The 23,959-nt window shown below is 53.7% G+C and overlaps 1 protein-coding gene across 1 annotated transcript in view; it reads right to left on the bottom strand.

The window, feature by feature from the left end:
- Positions 1-23,959, bottom strand: part of wnk1b (WNK lysine deficient protein kinase 1b) — a 97,270-nt gene that overhangs the window by 8,374 nt on the left and 64,937 nt on the right. The window contains exons 10-30 of the mRNA XM_035426220.1: positions 18,878-20,146; positions 16,915-16,998; positions 16,630-16,665; positions 15,970-16,101; positions 12,738-12,989; positions 12,143-12,234; positions 11,124-11,286; positions 10,639-10,755; positions 10,226-10,348; positions 10,031-10,073; positions 9,563-9,706; positions 8,982-9,307; positions 7,908-8,786; positions 6,568-6,648; positions 5,327-5,413; positions 4,650-4,686; positions 4,345-4,421; positions 3,663-4,159; positions 2,959-3,161; positions 2,505-2,699; positions 1,261-1,332 (exon numbers count right to left, since the gene is read on the bottom strand). Of these exons, the coding sequence (XP_035282111.1) occupies positions 1,261-1,332; positions 2,505-2,699; positions 2,959-3,161; positions 3,663-4,159; positions 4,345-4,421; positions 4,650-4,686; positions 5,327-5,413; positions 6,568-6,648; positions 7,908-8,786; positions 8,982-9,307; positions 9,563-9,706; positions 10,031-10,073; positions 10,226-10,348; positions 10,639-10,755; positions 11,124-11,286; positions 12,143-12,234; positions 12,738-12,989; positions 15,970-16,101; positions 16,630-16,665; positions 16,915-16,998; positions 18,878-20,146 (4,909 nt within the window). The remainder of the gene's footprint in view (positions 1-1,260; positions 1,333-2,504; positions 2,700-2,958; positions 3,162-3,662; positions 4,160-4,344; positions 4,422-4,649; positions 4,687-5,326; positions 5,414-6,567; positions 6,649-7,907; positions 8,787-8,981; positions 9,308-9,562; positions 9,707-10,030; positions 10,074-10,225; positions 10,349-10,638; positions 10,756-11,123; positions 11,287-12,142; positions 12,235-12,737; positions 12,990-15,969; positions 16,102-16,629; positions 16,666-16,914; positions 16,999-18,877; positions 20,147-23,959) is intronic.

The following is a 23,959-nucleotide window of genomic DNA, read 5'->3' as shown; positions in this document are numbered from 1 at the left end:
GCCTAAATTTCATCAGGTTTCAGAGGACCCACAATGTGCAGCAAGACACAAAGGCCATTTCACAAAGCTTTACAAGCTGCCCAACCCTTTTCCAGGGGATCTACAGCCCCATAGGCTTTCACTCCAACCCTGACAAAGCACACCGCACTCCACAGCTAGAGACCTTACTGAGCTGCTCATTAGCAGAATCAGGTGTGATTAGGGTTGGAATGAGAAGCTATGGGACGGCAGACCTCAAGGAACAGGGCGGGGCAGCCCCGCTCTAAGTAATGCTGTTCCTCTCCCGTTTCCCTGTCATGTGTGAGAAAGGGCCTCCTGTCACTCAGCCGCTGGTTTCATTAGCGATAAAGCAGCACCCGCAACACGGCCCCGCCCACACCGCCACTCAACAGCATCTTTCAAAGGAGCGAGGGCTCGCGGGGCTCCACCACATTCAACAGCCGTTTACCAAACTCCTCTCAGGAAGATCTGATGACTGCTCCATCTACAGACATAGAATCCCTATTTTAGAAAAACCAGGACAAACCTACATGGCCAAGCCCAGTAAACAACACTGTCCAGAGTTTAAAATCTGCAACATAACATAACATACATAGTCCATAGTACTCGGATTACACCGTATATCACTACATATACATAGCTTCAAGTGGGAGCATTGTAGGGACAGGGTTCAACATAAATCGTAATTAAATGAGCCGTGTTACTTTACAGTAATCTGCAGTTCTCTACCTGGACGTGATCACTGGATAAAAGTTCATGGCTTTCACGGTCACTTGCAGTGTGGACACAACCATAGAGAAAGAACCACCACACACTTCTAAGTGGCTTACGGCCTATGCCTATATGCTGTGGTTTTAAAGTAGAACTGGAGCAAAGGATAACGTTAGCGGTGTTTGGACTGTTTTTGCATTACATGTAACACAATTAAATGACATCTGTGTTCTTCAGAGAGAACATTTTCCCCCAGCAGGGAGCTTGAACGGAAGACCAAAAAAAAAAAAAGGGATTTTGAAGGTTCTGCCACCTCACCGTCAGCATTTCTATAGATGTACAACCAGTACGAGTGAAGTATGAGAGCATGGTACTATATTCATGTATAAATTAATACAATTAAGTGATGTAAGGAGACCAGCGATGAAGTTTCCCAGGACCAAAGGAAAGAAATAAATGAGTAAAAGAAAAGTAAATGAAACATTCACATGACAGTGAAGGAGAGAGACGAGGAAAAGCGTTACACACAAAGAGCCAAGCAGGGCGTACTCAGAAATCGGGTCCTTCTGCCACCTGGTTTGAAGGTCACTCTCTCCGACCCACAGCTGAACTTTACACAGCCTGTGGCACAAAAACAGGAGAGAGAGAGAGAAAGAGAGAGAGAGGGAGAGAGAAAGAGACGTACACAAATACACAGTAAGAATGGCACACAACTCGATAAGCTATGAGGAGCGGAGGGGAAGAGGTGGAGGTGGAGGGAGAGGAAGGCTCCGAAGAGATGAGAACTGGAGCAGAGCACCGGAGGCAGGAGGGAGAGCAACAGCGCCCCCTGCAGCCGAGCTCGTTTAAACGCCTGCCTTACCCTGGGCAAGACGCGCAAGCTTTCATCGGCCAGAAACGTGAATACGGCGTCGGACGCCGGCGCGATAGGCTTCAGACAGGACTTTGGCGGACAAAAACACAAACGCTAAAAAAAACACAACTGGGTATCCAACCGACCAGCAGACCCAGCTAAGAAAACAATCAGGCAAGCTCCTTTTAATGACATGGAGAGCAGCCAAACGACTAGACAAGTCTACTGAGGACTGGAGAAAATGCAGTCATTCCAAACAAGAATGAAGTAAAAGTAATCGTGCAGATGGAAGCAAATGAGAAAAAATGGGGAAAACATGTAATGGCTTTTTTACAGTTGAGTTGAAGACTGGACAGAGCGGAGTCACATGACTCTGGTGGCCCGTGCAGTTCACGGCTGAGAGAGAAATCTGATTGGCTGGGCCTCTGTTCCAGATACTACTGCAGCAAAGCTGATTTAAACACAGGCGATGATGTGTGAGAGACACACACTGAACACACAAACACACAAATCTGGTGCAGTGGAACGCATTGGGGGACATTTTACAGTCATGGCCAGCCTTGGTCAACAATAATTATGGTTGCTATGACACCGCAATGGATATGGGATGTGCCGTTACTATTTTCCCCTTTCAATTTTTGACAGAAAAAAAAAATACAATTAAATAGAATACAGGAAAACAACTAACCCACCGTTTCCCCCTGGGGAGTATTTGTAGCATGATTCTGTTACACTGAATTTCACAACAGCAGTCTTGGACAGCCCAGTTAGCCTCATGCTGGCCTTACTACACGCTGACACACGACTGCTGCCTTCAGTGCTCTGTACTGCGACAAGACCCTCAGCATGACGAGCCCCTTCAGGAGTAACAGGACACAAAAACGGGCGTAGTCCCGAGTAGAGGGGAGGGGAAGCCTGGGGCTCGCGGCGCGGGGCCTACCTGCTGTGGGAGCGCAGAGGGTGGGCATGGACAGGGCGGCGTCGCTGGTGTAGGCCGAGCACAGGTTCTCGCTGGAGGGGGACAGCTTGAGGGGCTGCAGCATCGGGCTGCTCCCCGAGTCAGGGGTCCCCCCGGGGGCCAGGAGGGCCTGCTGGGGGGAGAACCCTGCGGGGGCGCTCTGAGCTGCTAAAGTGCCTGCACACAGAGCAGAGATGGGGGGGTCAGAGCAGGCAGCAGGAACGGCAGTCCACACAGGCAGAGACTGCGCTGCAGCAGTATACACCAGGAGCTACCATTCAATTCAGCTAAGGGGAGAAACCTGCTAGCTAAACAACTAGTGTGTGCACCCAGAGTGAGAAACAGCCTTCTATCAATCAAACCGTCGGTACAAATGAGTGTTGCTGGGAATGTGACCGCGCAGACGGGAAGTTGGCGGCGGGTGCAGTTCCGCTACCTGGCTGCAGGGGGCTCTTGCTGCCCTGTGAGCTGCTGCGGCTGGACTTGTTGCCCTTGCTCTTGGTGGGCCGCCTCCTGCGGCTGGCCGGGGCCACCACGGGGGGGATGACCACCGGCGGGGGCACTTTCCCCAGCCGGGCGAACAGGGCGTCGATCTCCTCCTTCTGCCGCATGTGCAAGGCCTGGATCTCCTTCATGTGCCTGTGGGGGTGGGGAATACAGCCAATCAGATAAGCTCAACGGAACAATGAGTATGACACTGTAGATCGTTCTGCTATTCACAGCTGTTACTGCAGCTATTACCTCAACCACTGCTACTAAACCAGCGGTGTCAAACTCAGGTTCTAGAGGGCTGTAGCGTCCGCACGTTGCTGTGGTTGTGGATTGTGTCGCCAATCAACAAAAACATATCACTGGGCTGAAATGCACCGAAACCAACTGACACTGCAGCCCTCCCTGATTAATCCTGACACCTGTGTACTAAACCACATAACTGCATTACTTTACTGCCATTTAGCAGACAAAGCAACGTCGCCACAACTGCTACTGCTCCAGCTAATAAGAAAACTGAGGTTAGGGCTCGGACGTGGCGCTCTGTGGGGCACAGGGGTCTGGCTGAACACTCATCCGCTGGGCTCAAAGGACGCCCAGCCCCTCTTTCCGGCAGTGAAACGTGCGAAAGCGAACTCCAGAGGCACTCACTTCTCCCGCAGCCGGTTGACCTCCCTCTTGAAGTCCTCGTCCTCGAACTCAGAGTCGTTGTCGCTGCTTGGGTAGGAGTTGAAGGAGTTGTTGAGGTTGGGCAGGGAGGCCTTGGTGTCCGGGCTGAGGGCGGGGCCGTTGGGCAGGGTGGACGGGGGGGCGGCCGCGGGGGTGCGGACGGGGGGAGGGGCCTCGTCCTGAGCCCGGCTGACAGAGAAGCGGCCCACCTTGGTGTCCGCGCTGGTGGTCACCTGGAAGCGGCCGATGGTGGTGGGCTGTGCGCCGGCGGCGGCGGCAGGCTGGGGGGGCAGGCCGTCCACCACGTCGCCCCCCGACCCCCGGAGAGGAGGGGAGGCCTTGTGCAGCGTGTTCTCCGGGCTGGAGGGCGCAGAGGAGGAAGAGGAGGAGGAGGCTACGGAGCGCGTGGTGGAGGAAGAGGAGTCGTCTGTTGAGGTGGGAGGGGCGGGGCTGTGGGCCTCCTCTGTAGCCACAGACACCTGGATGGACGGAAAGGGGAGGGGCTTCGGTGAAGAAGGCCTGCCCTATGATCTTCTGCATCATTAACACAGAACTAAGCATAGGCATCCAGGAGGGTGTCACTCAAACTGCTGGGACAGGGAAGGGGGCGGGGTTCAGGAACAAGGTGTGGAGGTAACCATCAGAGCACTGTAGGGGGACTCACCTGGAATCGTCCCAGTTTGAACCCTCCTGGGGCGGGTGCGACCACCGTCTCCGCCTCAGCAGCAAGAGAGAAGGGCACTGAAACAGTCCCAAACAGAGAGTTAGCACTAAAGCCTTTATTAAACCTATTATTATATCTACTACCTCTTTCATTCTGCACTAATATCTGCTCTGTGGTTAAACCATAAGAATGTGAGGGCAGAGATAGGCAGCATGTCTATATCAAACCCAAAGTCTGACACAAGCGCCCCTACACTGCCCCCTGCTGGGATAAAAAAGGCTTTTGTTAAGCAGCGGTGTACACACCTGGCTGTACACCTGAGGACACTCCAACCACCGGAGACTTGGGGGGGAAAGAGAAAAAACAAACAATCAAAAAACAATAAAAATGAAAACCATTACAGACATGGGAAGCCATGTTTTCATGGGGCAGTGCAGCTGTGATGACATGCATTGACTTCATAAGAAATCTCATGAGCAGGATCAACTCCTTGAGAGCGGCCAGCTCATTTTGGAAGAGAGTCCTATGTCATTTGCAACAGCAGCAGAAACGGGGGCTGCCGGGTGGTTCATGCAGATAAGGCCCTGTTCTAGTGCCTTTGGATGGGGTCCCACTGACGCCCACACGGACTGCAGAAACTGCAGCAAGAAGCGCGGCCCGTACACGATCGGCCATTCAAAATACTGGGTGAAAACGCACCAGATGAAAGCAGGTAATAACATCATTAAAAGGAGAAACAAAAATAAGTTAAAAAGGGCTGCAGCTATGACAGGGTCCAGGAGCAGCTGCCCTGAAGAGCAGGGGCCCCGTGGAGCAGGGGCCCCGTGGCGCAGCGGCTCTGTGGAGCAGGGGCCCCGTGGCGCAGCGGCTCTGTGGAGCAGGGGCCCCGTGGCGCAGCGGCTCTGTGGAGCAGGGGCCCCGTGGCGCAGCGGCTCTGTGGAGCAGGGGCCCCGTGGAGCAGCGTTGTGAGGCGCACTCGTACCTGGGTCGCGACGCTGCTGATGGGGACGGTCTCCGGGCTCAGGGCCCGTCTCAGCTGGGCGTCCAGGTCCTCCAAGGGCTGCTGGGACTTTGCACGAAAACACAATAAACCAATTAGCCACCGAGCGGCAACTAAGCCCCCCGCTCCCGTCTCAGACGACTGGGCACTCAGACAGCGAAAAATGAAACGAAATCAGCTTAACGCCTGCTTACTCCCTGTCAAGTCTCCATTCATTTACGCCATTACGGGATGGACTTGGTGCCAAGCCCGAGCTACGACTTTCCCTTTTTCCCAACGTTCAATTTGAGAAATTGCCTGGGCTTCCAGTGAAACCTTTAATTGGGTTCTGCTCAGCTGCGCAAATGTGACCTTTAGCCTTGGTTTGGAGCCAAGACTTTTACTGGAGAGATTTCCTATGCAGAAGTCGGGCATTGTAAATGAAACATAAAAATTTACGAGACTTGCAAAGGCGACGTACACAAGGCCTTTCATGAAGGCTGCCCTACGCAATAAAGCAATAAAAAAAATATTGATATCCATAAAACACCACGAAACACTGCCAAACTATAAAATCTCTTTTGGCTACATTAGGCTTACACCTGTGTCTTTTGCACATAGATTTAATGTTAAACAAACAGGCTTTTAATATCTTTGCGATTCCTTTTCCCCACAAAACAGTATATGAACCCGTAGCTGAGCAATATTGCCCCTGCATGACGCTCTGGCATAGCCTTTAACGGCTGTGAGAGCCAAGAGAAACTCGGCAGAGACAAAAACTGTAAAGTGCACAATGCGGCAGATTTCCCTTCCTTTCATACATCAGCCAAAATGTACGCATGAAAGATTTTGGTAAGGGGGGGGGGGGGGGGGGAGAGATCTGCTGTGGTATGTATATGCTAAAACACACATACATATTCACACTGCACAGGAGTACTGCAGATTCCGGCTCTTTCCTGAGAAAACGACTAGAGGTGCCAGCTGTAGAAACCTGCAGGGCACAGCGCCTCCCCCTGGTGGAGAGGGAGCGGCGCAGGGGTGAGGAGTTAATGAGAGAGAGGCTCTGAGTGGAGAGGTCATGCTCCAGAGCGTTTACAGAGAGACGCTGGGCTCATGCACAGGCCCGTCTGATCAGACACTGTTTTGAAGGGAAAAGGAGGAGAGGGGGAAGGGAGGGAGGGAGGGATGTTTTGATGCTAGATTTGGCGTGTGGGGGCGGGAAAACTCAGGAAGTGGAGAAGCACCTGAGTTAGACAAGGTCCAGGGAAGGGTGCCAACTGCTCGATGGGTGTGATGCCAGCCTGCTCTGAGCCAACAGGCAACACCTGACAATGGAGAGGAAGATGAAACAAGGCCACTTCATCACAGGAGAGAGAGAGAGAGAAGACCAATGCCCAGAGGGCGTGCGCTGCTTATGGGAACCTGCGTGTTTAAACCTCAAGAATTTAATGTTTTTACGATCGCGCCAAGTTACGGCAGTAAGTAGTTCTCTCGGTGTGTAATTAAAATATTTGATTGAAAGTGCTATACATATAAAAAGCAGTCTATTATTTTTTTTTGAACAAACTATATATTTCACACATGATTCCCAGCAGGCTCAAACATACAGAACCTGAAAGCAGAAACCTGCTGCTCTACTCTAGTACTTCCACCAGATCTGCCTGCAGTGCACTTCACATAACTGAGGAATGCTGACAGCTGAGCAATAACACTCAGACTCACCAGGTCAGTCTACTTCATGTTAAAGTATTACATCTAGGTTCAATGTTAAGTTCTATGCTACTCTATGTAAGATGACATGCTCTCCCCATGTTGTTTCAGGACTTCTGCTTTCAAACACAGTCAGGTCGTGTGTTCATAAAAGTATTCCACAGAAGGAAACTCATATTAAATCAGAAATTAATAAGCTCAGAAAATAGTATTATATCAGCTGAAAGAAGCTGTGGCATGCAACAGTGTGGTACATATTCCAGAAGGTGTTAGGAGACAAGACACTACTTCCAGCCAGTTAGGGGTTAATGAATAATAAGTGTTAAGAGAGGAAGTTTGCACCAACATTCGGAATGGGGACCCCGGTGGGGACATTAAAAGATTTCTCATCGGAGGCCTTTCAGAATAAAAGGATGTGTGCATTGCACCCAAATATTCCCCAAATATTCACCATACTTGCCCATTCTGAAAAGCAACGTTCCTGCAAGTTATTTCCCATTTACACACCGATTAATGGATGTTAGTCCGAAGATCTAAGTAATTATCTGACTGAGACAAAGTAATTCAGTTGTCCTCTGCCTCAAATGTCACAGTGTGTCATATGATACATATTGTGTAAACTCAGTCAGGTTCGGCCATGTTGGCTCACTGGGACTCTGGACAGTGTGCCATATGATACATGTTAATTGTGTAAACTCAGTCAGGTTCGGCCATGTTGGCTCACTGGGACTCTGGACAGTGTGCCATATGATATATATTAATTGTGTAAACTCAGTGAGATTCGGCCATGTTGGCTCACTGGGACTCTGGACAGTGTGCCATATGATACATGTTAATTGTGTAAACTCAGTCAGGTTCGGCCATGTTGGCTCACCGGGACTCTGGACAGTGTGGTCTTGGCTGGGGTGGTCTGGCTGTAGGTGACCGGGGTGGCAGTCTGCCCTGGGGTGGCTGCGGGGCTGGTGGTGAGCTGCCCGCTGGGGCCCAGCGGTAAACTGGTGGGGGGCAGGGGGGCCCCTGAGCCAGAGGAGATGGTGTTGGTGGGGGAGGAGGTCCCGGGGACGCTGGGGGCGCCGGTGGGGTCGCCCGAGGCGTCGGGCTGGGGGGAGGACAGGCCCGAGCCCAGGTCGCTGAAGAGAGAGCGCAGCTTCTTGTCCAGGGCCTGGATGTCGTCGATGCCGGGCGCCTTGGCCTGTGGGTCGCCCTCGCACTCGCCGCAGTGGGCGTGGGCCTGGTTGGGCGCGGCGGCGGGCTGCGGCTGGCCGTGCACCAGCGTGGGCTGCACCGCCGGGATGGTGGCGGTGACGGGCAGCAGCCCCACGCCCACGCCCGGGGGCAGGAGCGGCGCTGCGGAGGACGGGACGAGGACGGGGGCGGCGGCGCCGGGGACGGCGGCGGTGGTGCTGAGCGGGGGGGCCTGGGTGACCGTGGTGAGGGCGGGGCCGGGGGCGGGAGTGGCGGGGACGCTGGAGGCCGGAGGCGGCTGCTCGGCGCTCCCTGCTCCAGCGCCCCCGGCCTGGGGTTCGGACACGGGGGGCTGCGGGCCGGGAGGGCCGGACGGAGAGGTGAGGGGGAAGGAGGCGGGGGTGCTCTGGGGCGGAGGCGCCGCCGGAGGGGACGTGGAGGAGGGGGGCTGGGGCGCAGTGCTAGCAACCGTGGTGACGGCAGGGGGCACAGAGGGCGGGGCCGGCTGGGCGTGGGAGGGGGCAGTCGTGGGGAGGGAGGCGGGGGTGGGGGTGGGGGCCGGGGCCTGCTGCACGACGGGGGGAGGTGAGGAGGAGCTGGGGGGGCTGACGGGGGCGGCGGCGGGGGCGGGGACGGGCTGCTCTGGGAGCTGAGCCTGGGCCTGAGCCTGAGCCTGAGCCTGGGCCTGAGCCTGAGCCTGAGCCTGAGCCTGAGCCTGAGCCTGAGCCTGAGCCTGAGCCTGAGCCTGAGCCTGGGCCTGAGCCTGAGCCTGAGCCTGGGCCTGAGCCTGAGCCTGGGCCTGAGCCTGAGCCTGAGCCTGAGCCTGAGACTGGGCCTGAGACTGGGCCAGGGCCAGGGCCTGGGATAAGGGCGGGGAGGTGATGGGAGCGAGGGGGTGGGCGCTGGGCGTCACGCAGGTGTCCACCACGAGCCCCCCCACGCTGAGCATGTTGGGCAGGTGGACGGAGGCGGGGGCGGTGCTGGGCCCCGGGTCGTACTGGCCCCGCCGCATCTCGATGAAGGCCTGCTGCAGGCTGACCGCCGAGGCCGACAGGGACAGGCCCTGCCCCACGGCCACCGCCGGGGCTGCTGGGAAACCAAACACAACACGCCATGAGTCAGCACCGCGCCCACTCACTCAGTACAGGCTTCACCTTCTCACAGCTCAAGGGTTTTTTGGGGCTAAGTGTTGAGATCCCGCCATCTGCCCGCCATGTCAGCCAGTGATGCGTACGGCTGACGGGCAGATGCAGGAAAGGAGAGGGAAAAAAGAAGAAAGAAAAAGCAGAAATATCAGAGCTTTAGGGATATTAACAGGAATGTCGTCACCGCTCTGGGACCCACCTGCTACGGGGTCTTCCTGGACTGGAGGGGGCGCTGCAGGGTGCGCGAAAAACTGCTCCCGGAGCCGGGACTCGGGCACGGGGCTGACGATGAACCTGCGGCCGGCCGAGTGGACCACCTGTGTGGTGGAGCTCTGAGAGTCACCTGCACACACACGGAGGGGGAGGGGGAGGGTCACACACCGAACACCGGCAGGGGGACGGGCCAGCCGCGAGCGAGCAGACGCACCGCAGACGCTCTCGTCTGGGCGGCTGCTGCCGCGGCGACTGAGCTGGCTTTGCTCTAAGGAGCGCGGCGGTGGGCGGCTTGGCCTTACGCTCGCTGTGTGCGGCGCTGACTTTAACCTCCAAACGCACACAATGCAACAAATCCACCCCAGAGCTCACGTGACCCAGAGCCTCTGACCGGGACCATGCACGGTTATCTGTGATGAGACTAGTGATGAGTTTGGGGGGGTCGGCAGCTCACCTGACTGGAGAGGAACAGCAATCACGGGCACTTCCTGTGCCATCTGCAAGAATTCAAATTAACAACACCCACATTTCATTACTACATCCTACACTTCACACACGCTCTCAAAAACGGCTGAACCAATAAAACGACAGGGACCAAGACACACTACTGTGTTAAATGTAAAAAAATAATAAATTTAGGGGAGGGTACCTGGCTGTACCCTTCCTTCATGCCCTCCCGTTCCAGGCCTGTGTCGTCGGCCATGTCGATGACCTCGCGCACCTGCTCGATGAACGACTCGCGCTCGCTCTCCAGGATGAACTCGCTCAGGACCTGCGGCAGAAACAGCACACCGCTCAGCCACCACACAGACGATGCTACAGAGCCCAGGCAAGCCCGGCCTGTGGAAGCCTATCCACCTCAGCTTAATGTGAATCTGCACTCAACAATTAACATTCTTGACGGATTTGATTGGACTGAACAAAGCCGTTCTAAAACCCAGGCTTCAAGCGAAACCGAAGCATAAATCTGATTTACCCGGCTCTGAAGCCAGGCTAATGGAACGTACGGGAAAATTCACCCACGGAAAGAGCGCATTTACACAAAAATTACAGACCAATTACCATGATCTGTGCAATTTCCTCTGGGTTGTCTCCGTCCAGATCAAACTTAAAAGTGACCATTTTCCTGTTGTGTGTCTCCAGCTGGCATTCGGCTACTCGGTCACCCATGCTGGAGATCTGCGCAGAGAGAAACAAACACGCAGAAGGGTTAGAGAGAGAGAGAGAGGGACAGAGAGCACGCCGAACAGACAGGCTCCAGCTTACATAACCAGGCTTAAACGAGGGCGTTTAATCAGTATTTAATCTGTGACCTACAGCCAGGGACGTCTCTAAACGAACATGAGCCTTCAACAAGAGCATTCATCAAACTAATGACACGACATTCGTTCCAAAACAGCCCGCAGGAAACCAGCACTGTCCCTCAGTGCGAATGACGCACATATTAATCAGCAGAACGCAAGTCCACAGTTAATGACATCACAGGCCTTTATAATGATGATTAGAAATAGAGCAGTGTAAAGGGCCCTGCGGCGGGCCGCTCTCACATTGAGCACGTTCAGCTTGGCCTTGCCCGTCTTCTCGTGGCGGGACCGGCTGCGGACGGACCGGCGCTGGTGCCGCTTGGTGGAGCGGCCCTCGTGCCTGCCGCCCGTGGCCGACGCCCCCTCGTTCCCGTCGCTCAGACCGGACGCCACGTCCGAGTGGCCGCTGGGGGGGAGAGAGAGAGAGGGAAGGAGGGAGGGAGAGAGAGAGAGAGAGAGAGAGAGGGAAGGAGGGAGAGAGAGAGAGAGAGAGGAAGGGAGGGATAGAGAGAGAGAGAGAGAGAAAGAGAGGAAGGGAGGGAGAGAGAGAGAGAGAGAGAGAGAGAAAGAGAGGAAGGGAGGGAGAGAGAGAGAGAGACGGAGAGAGGGAGGGAGAGAGAGAGAGAGAGAGAGAGAGAGACGGAGAGAGGGAGGGAGAGACACGCTCACTTCACACCTCAAAACTCTGGCATGCCAACCCCAAACAGTAGGGCTCCCCATTTATAAAAATAATTATGGAATACCTGTGAAACACACAGCTTATTTTATCTTCATTACCAACTCACATGACTCTGCGCTAACATTTTTTCCAGAACATTTATGAGCACACCCAATTATTAGTGCTCCTAAATTAATTTTCCAGTTAGCACACATCAGTTCTCACACATCCATTAAGGAGAAAATGGGAGCACTGTAGAACCCAGATTCATTATCTGAATTACCACAAAATATACCCAAGGGCAGGGCTGCCCAACACAGTACCTGGAGATCTACTGCCCTGTGGGTTTTCACTCCAACCCTAACAAAGCATACCTCATTCAACAGCGAGAGATCAGGTTGAGCTGCTAATAAGTATAATCCATTTTGCCAAATTGGGGGGGGGGAGTGAAAGCCTAAAAGTCAACAGATCGTGTTGGGCAGCCCTGCCCATGAGCAATCCAGACTGGGCATCTCTCTGTGGCATGTTCAGAGAGCAGACTCCAGCAGCTCTCACTCTGCAGAGAGCAGGGCAGTGCAGCCGGGCTCTCCGGGCCTGACCCTACCTCTCCATGGAAGAGGGCACCTGCGCCGCTTGTCCCTGCGTCGGCTCCGATGGCACAGGCTGAGGCTGAGGCTGAGGCACAGTCTGAGCCGTCTGCAAACGCACAACCAGAACAAAGAGTGAACAAGAAAAACAAAACATCCAGCACACAAAGGGCATTCTCTCTACTGTCACCGGGAGGAAGGGAACAGAGAAACGGAACGCAGATGTAGGAAAGCGGGGGAAAGCCAGCACAGGCAAAAAATGGAGAACCGTTTAAAACGAGGGGAAAAAACAGGGGAAAGGGGAAATGAAGGAGTAGCAGTATTAGCTCAACAAATCCGCCAGCCAGCCTTGTTTTGCGAACAGAAAGAAACCAAACCAAACCAAACCAGAAATGAAGATGATAAAGTCCTATGGACTGTGGCAAAGCACGGAGAGGGACAAAACCTCAGCGACTGAGCACTACCCACAAGCCACACCGTCTATGTGTCACGCGTGCTGCTTCCCAAACTGCGCTCTCCATGCGGCTGGCCTCTGAAAAGGTCCCGGGACGGCTGAGAGGGGTACGGGCGTGAGGTGGGTATGGCATGGTCCCGGCTCTGGGACGGGGATACCTGGTGAGGAGCGTCTCCCGCCTGATAGGGCAGCTCTGCCGGGGCGGCGCCGGCGTGGACGGTTGGCACGGCGACGGGGGCCAGCGGCTGAGGCATCGTTTGAGGAGGCAGCTGGGCGGCGTTAGGCGGCGGGAGCGCGGCAGAGGCGGGCGGCGGCACGGGCAGCGCCGCGGCGACCAGCGACACCGCCGCGGGGGGCGCCTGCGCGCCGGGCGCCATGGTTACCGGAAGGGAAGGCGGAGGGAAGCCCACCTGCGCGACGGAGACACGCGCCGTTGAGGAAGGAGGCGGAGCCAGACCGTAGGTCTGGGGGTGACACGGGAGGACGGGCGGGGTCAGAGAGGGGAGGGAGGGGGCGTCCCCGCGGCGGGGGGGCATTGACGGGGACAGTGGAGGAGGCTTCTGGGGTTTAAAATAAAAAATTCCCATGGAAGAAACAGCACAAAAGGAGAAATAGAAATCACTACACACAGATGACACCAGCACCAAAACTACACCGAAAAAGGGGGGCGGGGGACTTGCAGGATGCCAAAGTGCAACGTTCACATGTGCAGGCTGGGGATGCAGGAGCATGGGACCTCGTGCACGCTAGCAGGTAATAATAATAATAATAATAATAATAATAATAATAATAATAATAAATGTATTTTATATAGCGCTTTTCACAGACTTTACATGGGTAAAAGAAGCCGGTGCTTAAAATGAGGCGGGGACTCGTCTGAAACGCACAGCGTGTGCTACTGTGGCCTGAGAGATGAGGTCCAAACGTCACCTTCCTCTTCAGCACATTCAGGGCAGTCAGAACTGAGAGGAGGCTAACTGCACTGCAGCCACACACTGCTGCCAAGCCCGAAGCAAACTACGAGAGCATATGCAACAGCTCAATTAGGGCTTAGCACCAGTGTGCGGCTGTATCATTAACCCTGAGCGTATGGACAGCGCAGCCCCGTTCATTATAACTGTGCCAGAGCAGCAGTCTGTGTCTAATGGCTGGGACTCCTGGACACAAAGACCAAGAGTCTGACAAACTGCCACCGCGACAGAAAAAGGCTGCCACACTACAAAACAAAAACAAAAAAGAGCCAGCTCTGATTATAATGAAACTGAAAACACAAATAGTACAAACCATGCACTTTAATGCAAGGGGCAAGAGGGGAAAAAAACCACACACAACAAAAACACTAGGGGGTACACCCCCTGCCTTCAGTGAGAAAACACACAACAGCAAACACAGCACACAAATTCTCACTGAAACCACAAGCCAGGGACAAATGCCATGCTGGAGGCTTTTCACTTCACACAAAACTCCCTGTGCGTGTGGGGGAGTGGGAGGGAAGGGGGCGCAAATCCCAAGACTAAACAAACAAACAAAAACACGTCAAACACACACCGACTACAACTATCCCTGGAGGACGACAGCTAGCCCAGAGCACGAGCGCTGAAGAGGTGGGTTAATGCACACACAGGGACACGCCCCCTGGGGGCGGGGCCTGGGCCAGAGCTCCGCCCCCCCCCCCCCCCCCCCCCCCCCCCCCAGGCAGGGCTGTTATTGTACCTGCACCACAGACAGCTGCGCGGCCTGGTAGAGGAAGTACAGGTGCTCTGCGCTCGGCGACGGAGACGGAGACACAGCGGGAGGACTCGGCTCGCAAGCACACAGCTGACGGCCATGCAACGCAGGCAGCATGCCACCCAGAGAACACAGCCACACAGGGGAGGAGCCAGCACAGCAAGAACAGCCATTAGAGAGCAAGAGAGAGAGGCAGAGAGACAGAGAGAGAGAGAGTGAGGGGGGAGATAGAGAGAGGGGGGAGATAGAGAGAGGGCAGAGAGACAGAGACCGAGAGAAGGAGAGAGTGGGGTATGGCACTAGCAGTCTGATTAGAAATAAAAGCAGACATCACTACAAATTCATGCATTAACACAACTTCATGATGCAACAATACAAGAATTGCTTTCAATTAGTCACTGAAGACACTTTGTCCACTGGTGTATGGTGGTAGGGGGTCTCTGTCCAGGCCCTTTCCCTCTCATTATTGCAGTTTTTAGTTCCAATCATAATTGCATAATTGAATTTAACCAAGCTGTCCTTGCGTAGGCACTTCAAATGTCTGATGAGGGATGACTCAGCTCTTAGGACTGGAGCAGGACTCAAAGCTTATGGTGCAAGCACAGGGACTGCTTCCTTAGCTTTGATCCATGGCCTGTACATACTCTCTCGGCTGTCCCAAGCTGCTTTCTGCTTTCTGAAGGTGCATAATCACCAGACTCAGATCATTTCCATGGCGCATTATATTTGCAGTGGAACGTCTGCTTAATCTTATCGGACTAATTCTATTAAAAATTCAATTAAAGACCTACCGGAGGCTGCCGGACGGTGCATTCGGCTAAGGCACCACACTGAGGTGCACGGATGAGCCTAACAGGCTCAGATGGACCGAGTCTGGACCATGCCAGTGCCGACTGTGGCCGGTAGCTCCATAGGGCAACGCGTGATTGCGTGAGCCGCATATGAAAGGTCCGTCTCAGAATCCGCTCTGCGAGCTTAGCCGTAGTTAGTGGTGTGAAAAGAAGCAGCTGGCACCACCACGTGTTTCGGAGGAGGACCGTGGACGTCTACACTCTCCCGAACAGGCAGTGGGGTGTGTACACGGCTGCACTGCAGACGATTCCACTGGGAATTGGATATTCTCAGTCCCGCGCCACGTTTATTTTAAAAAAGAAAAATAGAAAGGAAATTAAATCAAAGATCTGACTAATAACCTTCCAGCATTACAATATGTATGCATGCCATTAGGCATGCAAGGGCCTCTGGGAAATGCTGTTTTTATCAATCTGTACATTGTGTGTGTGTGTCTGATATATGACTTTAATAAATGGAAATAATCCCTCCTCCCTCATGTTTACAATAATTATTTCATGACTTCCCCCATTAAGCATTGAAGTTGTTCATTTCCATTGGAAACAGTGCACTGAAAAGCACTTTGTGTTTAAGTTTTTCTGAACTGACAACTTGTATCAGTGTAAGACAGAAAACCATGTCTGCTACCTGCGGGTTTCTGCGTGTTAGAGTGACAGACAGAGATGTGGCGTCTGTGGGTCTAAGTGTGAGCGTGTGTGCACATGCATGTGAAAGCGACACTGTGCACAGTGTATGTGTGTGTGTGTGTGTGTGTGTGTGTGTGTGCATGTACATGTATGACCCTGTGTGCACGCCTCAGGGATGTGTTACCTGTGCAGGCAGTGGGCTTGGCTGCAGGTGGGGCTGTGAGCTCTGAGTGACAGTGGCGCCGCCCTGCTGCTGGAGGGGCAGTGACGCAACGGGCTGGGAGGGGAGGGACACTGGGGCCGGCTGGGGGGCCACCTGGAGGAGAGAAACAGGCACTGTCACACACCGGCCAGCATGAGCGCGCACACACACACACACACACACACACAGTCTCTCCTTACCTGGGTCACACACATCAGAGGGGGCGGGGGTGAGGGTGAGGGAGGGGGGGTGGGTAGGGTGGAGAGGAATTTAACCAAGCAAATCTCATCCACACGACAGTTTGCAGCACGTCTGGTGAAGCCGTGGTTACGACACAAACTCAGCGAGCTCGACGGGGCTGCAGCGAGCCTGCCTTCCGGCCTGAGGGAAGGGCTCGGAATATGCACATCCCTCCTGTGCCATTACCCCAACACCCTGGAGCGACTTACCTCTCGCATGCGCCCCCCTCCCACCCCACCCGCTCTGCGCTCAGCTTTAAGAGAGCGTCAGTGTGCAGTAACCCATGGAAACGGCAGGACATGAAGCACAGGGTCAGAGATGCAAGGACGTGAGTGACAGCAGCAGAAGTAAAAGGAGTGATATTTTTTTTGGTTGTTTGGAAAGAAGAGCTTTTTTCTCTACCTGCGGAGGGAGCGCTGGGACGTAGTAACCTCCGTACTATAAGAAACAAACACAACACACGTGAGAGAGAGGCAGCGCGGCCGTCCGCAGCTTTCACACGCAGGAGGAGGAGGAGCCAAAACCACCACGCGACCCCGAACCGCGCGCCTCCGGTCTGACCGCGCCGGCGAGGGGGGGGGTGGGGGGGGGGCGAGCGGTTAGCGCTCACCTGAGTCTCCAGCCCCACAGAAACCTGTGTCTCTGCGAGACGCACACACTGTGAGAGGGGCGAGAGAGGGGTTTTACCTGCTGGAGGGGGACGGGACCCTGCTGGGAGCTGGGGGCCAGGGCTGTGGGCGGGACTGAGGGCGGAGCCACCGACACCTGCTGCTGCAGCGAGGGACAGGGAGAGAGGCAGAGGGGGACAGGAAGAAGCAAGAAAAACAAAAACAAATCAGCGCTGGTGTCACGGATCGCTGAACCAACCACACACAGGCATACACACACCCATACACACACACTCTCTCTCACACACACACACACACACACACACACTACTCCATCATACAGAATCTGGGATGCTGTGCATGTATACACACAGCGCGGTTTCTCTGGCGTGTGGTCACGTGGCTCAGATGGCCCGCGTCCCCGTGTATACATGCTTGCACATTTAAAAAAACAAACAAAAAAAAACAAAACAAAAATACTAACAAAAAAAATGAACAAACACGTGTGTTAGTTAGAAATGAGTAGGTTTCATGCATGTGAATTTCTAATTGATTTGTTGCTTCTGTGACACGACTACTGGAGAGCACAAGAAAGCATGTGGTGTCGGTAAAACGTTCGGCAAACAGAAAACACCTGGAACGATCTGGCTTTCGTTTGCTTTCGCTTTAGTCACCCTTTGCATCACACGATCGCTTTTTCTTTTTTGTTTGCTACTGAACCAACCCTTAGAAGGCTGCAGGCAAATATACTTGTTCTTCAGCTCTTCTCTCAGAGAGCTCGCACAAGTATAATTGCACCTGGCGGACCTCCTTACCTTGCGCCTGACGTCGGAACGAAGAACGCTTTCGCAAAGAGAAGAGGCTTTTGGGAGCAGCGAGAGTTAAATACCTTTAGCCGTTAAGAACGACGACAACAAAAACAAAAAAAACACAAGAAACTAAAACACAAAGAACACAAGAAAAAAGAAGAAACAAAATGCTGCTCAGAGCAGAGAGGCGGGGTTTGCAGGGGGATGCTGACAGATCCAGCATTCTAAGGGTTAACCACCATTTTCCCTGTACCGTAACAGGCTAGGCTAAGCCAGGCTCCAGAGGCTCCCCTCTGACCTAACGCACAAGCAGCGATTTCACACTCTGTTACTGCTACTGTGATTGGTGCCCTCGACAATAAGACAAAAATATTTTAACCATTTCCAGCCAACTATATCACAAATGAAATAGGTGGGTGGGAATAAAATACTGACAATGTATCTTACCAAAGGAAAATAATAAAATGCTTTTTTTGTTACCATTAAACCTGTCTAATCCCCACATCTTTTGGTGCATGTTTCTGTGTGTTTGATCATATCAACCTTCAAAGTTAAGATTGGCCACCTTGTCCTTTCCAAACTGAACCATGACATATTAAACATACTTCTTACACAGAAGTGAAAATTTCCCTTTGTTTGTCTATCAATTTCTTACTGATTATTGACTGATATCAACAAAACAAATATATTATAAGAGATTATTTTTTCCTCTTTTAGGCCAACTGAACTTTGGAGTTGAATGTATGATATACAGAAATACAAGAGTATAGTGTATATAAACGCAAACACACATTTAAACATATATAGTAAAAATATATGCACATACACACAAAATTTTACTTAGATTTACATAAAACAAAATTATATACAAGAAAGTTATGAACAAACATATGAACAGAAATAAAACCTTTAAATTCACCCACAGAAGAGACAAGAGAACTAAAGATTACAAACAGGTGACAAAGGGGGATTTATACACCAGGTTTAACTCTGCTCTGATCCGAGCTCATCCAAAACCATAAAAGCCTCTCGATAAAGGAAAAAATAAGAAAAAAAAAATCAGTGGAAAGTTTATAATGCAGAGCTTGGCTGGAAAGGGTTAAAACCCATGATGACAAGACAAATAAATCAAGTACTCAAGAGAAGGGCGAGGGTGGGAGGGGAGTTTTGGGAAGGGAGAAGGGAGAGAGGAGGAGGAGGAGGAGGAGGAAGAAGAGTGGGTTGTTCTAGTACCAAAGCGGAGCCCTGCAGTGCCAGGGCGGACTCGTGGTAAGAGAGGTCGGGCTGGTAGGGGGCGTGCCGCGCCCAGCCGTGCAGCAGGGCAGCGTGGGAGGCGGCCGTGCCCGGGCCCTCCGAGGGCGGGACGAACAGAAAGGTGGGCTGGCTGGGCGGGTGGGCGTCGGCCGCGGTGCTCCCGCCGTCCGCTCCGTAATAGGAGGCGTGGGGGATGGACTGGGCGGCGGACGGCTCCCCGGAGGGCGGGCCCGCGTGCGGGGGCGGGGAGTGGAACTCGCCGGCGTCGGAGGAGGCCAGGGAGTCGCTGGAGGGCTCGGGGCTGCGGTCCTTGGGGCCGTGCAGCAGCAGGCTCCCCGGGGGCAGAGGGAGCTCGGGGCTGGCGTAGCTGTACAGCTCCTCGGTGACGGGCTGCAGGCGGCCGCACAGCGCCCCCGCCGCGCACGCCGGCTCCTCCAGGTTCAGGTCCATGGAGCCGCGCCGGGCCCGGTACAGTCTGGAGGCCAGCAGGGCGGGGTCCGCCGACACGTTGTGCAGGTGGAACTCGAAGACGCCGGCGGGGACGGGCTCCCCGGTGTGGGCCAGCAAGGGGGGCGCCGAGTGCGGGAAGGAGACCTGCGGGTAGCAGGGGTCGGCGGCGGGGCCGGGGGGGGCCGAGGAGACCGAGCCGGAGGCGCTCATGGGAGGCAGCGTGGGGACGGGGCTGTGGGTGAGGCGCACGTGGCCCTGCACGTGGGGGTGCAGGTAGGCCGGGCCGGGCTGCGGCGGCTCGTAGGCCAGGCCGGCCGCCTGCATCTGCTGGTGGTAGCCCAGCTGGCTGAGCTGGTGGGCGGAGACGGGGAACCCGCCGTACGCCATGGCCTCGAAGTGGTCCAGCAGCGCGGCCTGGTTCAGGCTCAGCCGCCGCACCACCTCCTCCTGCGGCTCCGCCCGCGCCTCCTTGTACCCGTACAGCTGCTGCTCCGCCGCGCCCTGCCCGTGCAGGGCCTCCACCAGCAGCAGCGGGGGCTCCGCCCCGGCCCCGCCCATCCCCTCCGCCCCCGCGAAGGGGTGCAGGCTGCTGCCGTAGGCCCGGTAGGCGGGCTGGAAGTGGCGCGTGTGCGCCTCCAGGATGGACGTGCTCTTGCGCCGCTGGACGTTCATCATTTTGGGCGGGCAGGCGGGCGGCGGCGAGAAGGAGACGGGCCGCTCCAGGATGGTGGGGAAAAATATCGGGGGGTCGGGGAGGGCCGGCGCCCCTCCACTGAACTGATGAGTCACAGACTGCGGCTGCAGTGATACAACAAGATACATCATCTTTATGAAGCAGAGAGCAGCACGATACTCATAAGAGAGAGAGAGAAGCAGAGAGAGAGAGAGAGCGAGAAAGAGAGAGAGGTAGACAGAACAGCAGTATCAGCACAATGTGCGACAGAGCGCGTAAACCCCACCAGAATAAAAATAAAAGCCGATTTTAAACCCCCAACAAAAAAAATTTCAAAAAAAACGAAGAGTCAACAGACAGGACACGCAATAGGACGGTTTGTGTGGACTGTAATTAAATACAGGTGTGGCACCGGCACACTGGTCTCAGGTCACAGGCCCGCTGCTCCTCACAGGAGCCAGAGCACAGACTCCTCTCACACAGCCCTGAGCCGCCAGGCTGCAGAAAACCGCCTTTTACTGGACTGCACCGGAGTTCGCCGGATTAAAGTCAACGGGGCAGTGATTTTAAATAGCATCAGCTGAATGTCTGAATTACAAACTGAAAGAAGAAAAAAAACTTATGTAAACCAAAAGTCCAATGGAATAAATGGGAGTGGAGAATGGCTGAGCTTATGGAAACGTCAGAGAACAAAAAAGAACTGAAAAGCATTTTAAAAAGGCACTAATGCTTCATACTCATCTCTCTCCTGCCCGACCCTTAAATCAGCCCCTTAAATGTGCCCCTGGTCTGGGGCGGCAGGGTGGCCCAGTGCGGCCGGAGCGCGTGCCCCCTGTGGGCGCGGCGTGGCGGTGTGACCTGTTCCTCAGAGGCCGCGCGGCGCCAGACAGCGAGTATTTAATGCGAGCGCAGGACTCCGGGTGAGCAGGCCGAGCGGAGGAAGCGCACTGGAGCCAGGAGAGCCGGCTACGACGCTAGCTAAGCTGACCCAGTTCCCAAGGGTTCAGACTATAAACGGCTAAAACTAGCGCACACAGTGGGGCGCGATAAGGGGGGAGAGGGAGGAGGGAGTCAAATTTCTTTAGCAAATCAAATTGCAGGTAAGCTAATTACAACGTGGGAGCAGCCTCGCCATCAGAACAACCGAATCACGGCTGGTAATCTGCTTCATTCTCTTTTTGGGTCAGATCAGGCTTAAACTGGAGTTCAGTTTCAGGGTCATCCCATTCTAACGGTGGATGCAAAACATCTATTTAAAAAAATATTCTAATTCCTCTTTTTACCTCATCACTTTGGAACAAGCTAGTGTTATCTTTATAAACACTGGCCACTAACTGACAAATGTATGAAAGTCTATGGCTTTATCCAGAGCAACCTACACACCTAACAGTATTACATACCACCATCCATTTACACAGCTGGATGCTTTAAATAATTGGTAGTGGTGGTTGCCAGACATGGAATATTAACTGCCAATCTCTAAGTTACAAGCGCAGCAGCTTTCCCACTAAAGCACACTGCCACCCACTATAACTGTTCTCTCTCCTGCCCTCTGGTGGACGCACGCAGTACTGCTCCTGGGCCCTGTGCCTGCTCACTGGGGGTCCTGGGTCACGCCACCCTGTGGCCTACAGGTGTGCCGACATACAGGGCTGGCAAAGAGCGCCGGGAGGCTGGCCCGTCGCCGCGGCGGGGCCGAGTGCAGGGGCAGGACGCACTCCAGCGCTTTCGACAGGCGTCCCGCAAAGGTGTCGCCGTCAGGGCTCCCGAGGCGGGGCGAGAGGGGGGCGGGCGGGGCTGGCGGAGGAGTGGACGGCTGCTTGGGAGGGCAGGACAGAGGAGGGGGGGCGGAAACGCAGGGGACACACAGTGACATGCTACGGCCACGGCGCCGGGCAGGATGAGGAAGAGGAGGAAGAGGAGGCGGCTGCAAATGGGGGAGGGAGGGAACCAAAATTAACCGGCGTGGACACACTGTTGAAATGGGAACAAAAAAACAATGCATGTATATATGTCTTAAACACAACAGAAAGAGTGAAAGGAAGACCGAGATGAGCAGACAGAGAGACTGGCCTGATCCAGTGTCAGTACGAGCGGAGACACACAGCCAGCAAGAGAGCGCAGCCAGAAGATCTTCAAACAGAATCAGACGATTCAAAAGCAATTTTTTAAGCTCACAAGCTTCAGTTGAGAGATTTATTATAGAAGCTTTTCTAGATTGAAAGTGGCTACTTTACAAGCAAGCCTTTTAGTATCTAAATAATTAAGAACTATAAAGCTACAGATCATTTCATTTTCATTTTTTGGTTAATAAATCAACATGAATGTATGCTATGCTACTGTCTGATGCAGGCTACATTAGCCAAAAGACCAGGGCTGGCTGAGTTTACATGAGGAAACGAAACTAGCCAAACAAAATATCTCTGCCAAAAATCCTTCCTGCTTATCAAAAAAGACATTTGCGTACCCTTTAACCAAAAAGAGCATCTAAATCGAGTTAGCAGCTGCAGTGGAGGAGGACACTGACGGTAAGAGCAGTAGCCAACGCTGTGTGTGTGTGTGTGTGTGTCTGTGTGTGAGTGTGTGTGTGCCTGTCTGTGTGTGTGTGTGTGTGTGTGTCTGTGTGTGAGTATGTGTGTGCCTGTCTGTGTGTGTGTGTGTGTATCTGTACATTACAACTCCCAGGGCTCTAGGCTTAGGACATTTTCCTGACAAACAACCTGAACTCCAGGCACCAGAGAAACTGAGGCACACAAGCACCATTCCCAAGGTATTCACAGAGAAACATCAGCAGAGGAAATAACACCCTATTAATACTATAAAACTACAGGCTTTATACTTTAGCTTGAAATCCTGCAACTTTAATTTTAAAAAGAATTACCTGACCCCTAGATGACCTGGCACTGAGTTTAAAAACCAGCACCAGAGCAGGAACACACCCAACCGTGCATGCAGCTGACAACCAGAACCTCACGTAGAGCTTTACACATCTGTTAATCATTGAGCAGATTCCAAGAGAACCTACAGATACGGGAAACCTGCTGGGGACGGGGTGCTTTTTCTATTCAGAGGGCTCAATTCAAAAGGGGGCGGGACCGAGGAGGGCGTGTACAATCTCGCGAAAAACCCCTCTGCCCGAGAGAGCGGGGGCAAGGGGGGTTAGGCACGGGGAGAGCAAGCGAGACAGCAGGTCCCACCGAAGAGCCCGGAGTCCGCTGCCGTGCCCCCCCGCCCCCGCCATCCTCTCCCCTGAGCTCCAGCAGTTTTCACGCGGGCGACCGAGACTCCTTCCGTGCCTTACGACCAAAGTCAGCCCATGGAGAAGAGTTAAAGAGTGCTCCTGTAAGAGTTAAACAGCGCTCCTGTAAGAGTTAAAGAGCGCTCCTGTAAGAGTTAAAGAGCGCTCCTGTAGGAGTTAAACTGCGCTCCTGTAAGAGTTAAACAGCGCTCCTGTAGGAGTTAAACAGCGCTCCTGTAAGAGTTAAAGAGCGCTCCTGTAAGAGTTAAACTGCGTTCCTGTAAGAGTTAAAGAGCGCTCCTGTAAGAGTTAAACAGCGCTCCTGTAAGAGTTAAACAGCGCTCCTGTAGGAGTTAAACAGCGCTCCTGTAAGAGTTAAAGAGCGCTCCTGTAAGAGTTAAACAGCGCTCCTGTAAGAGTTAAAGTGCACTCCTGTAAGAGTTAAACAGCGCTCCTGTAAGAGTTAAAGTGCGCTCCTGTAGGAGTTAAACAGCGCTCCTGTAAGAGTTAAACAGCGCTCCTGTAAGAGTTAAAGTGCACTCCTGTAAGAGTTAAACAGCGCTCCTGTAAGAGTTAAAGTGCGCTCCTGTAAGAGTTAAACAGCGCTCCTGTAAGAGTTAAACAGCGCTCCTGTAAGAGTTAAACAGTGCTCCTGTAGGAGTTAAACAGCGCTCCTGTAGGAGTTAAACAGCGCTCCTGT

This window comes from Anguilla anguilla, chromosome 7, assembly GCF_013347855.1.
Source record: "Anguilla anguilla isolate fAngAng1 chromosome 7, fAngAng1.pri, whole genome shotgun sequence".
Taxonomy (NCBI): Eukaryota; Metazoa; Chordata; class Actinopteri; order Anguilliformes; family Anguillidae; genus Anguilla; species Anguilla anguilla.
This window is presented reverse-complemented; position numbering and strand designations above follow the sequence as displayed.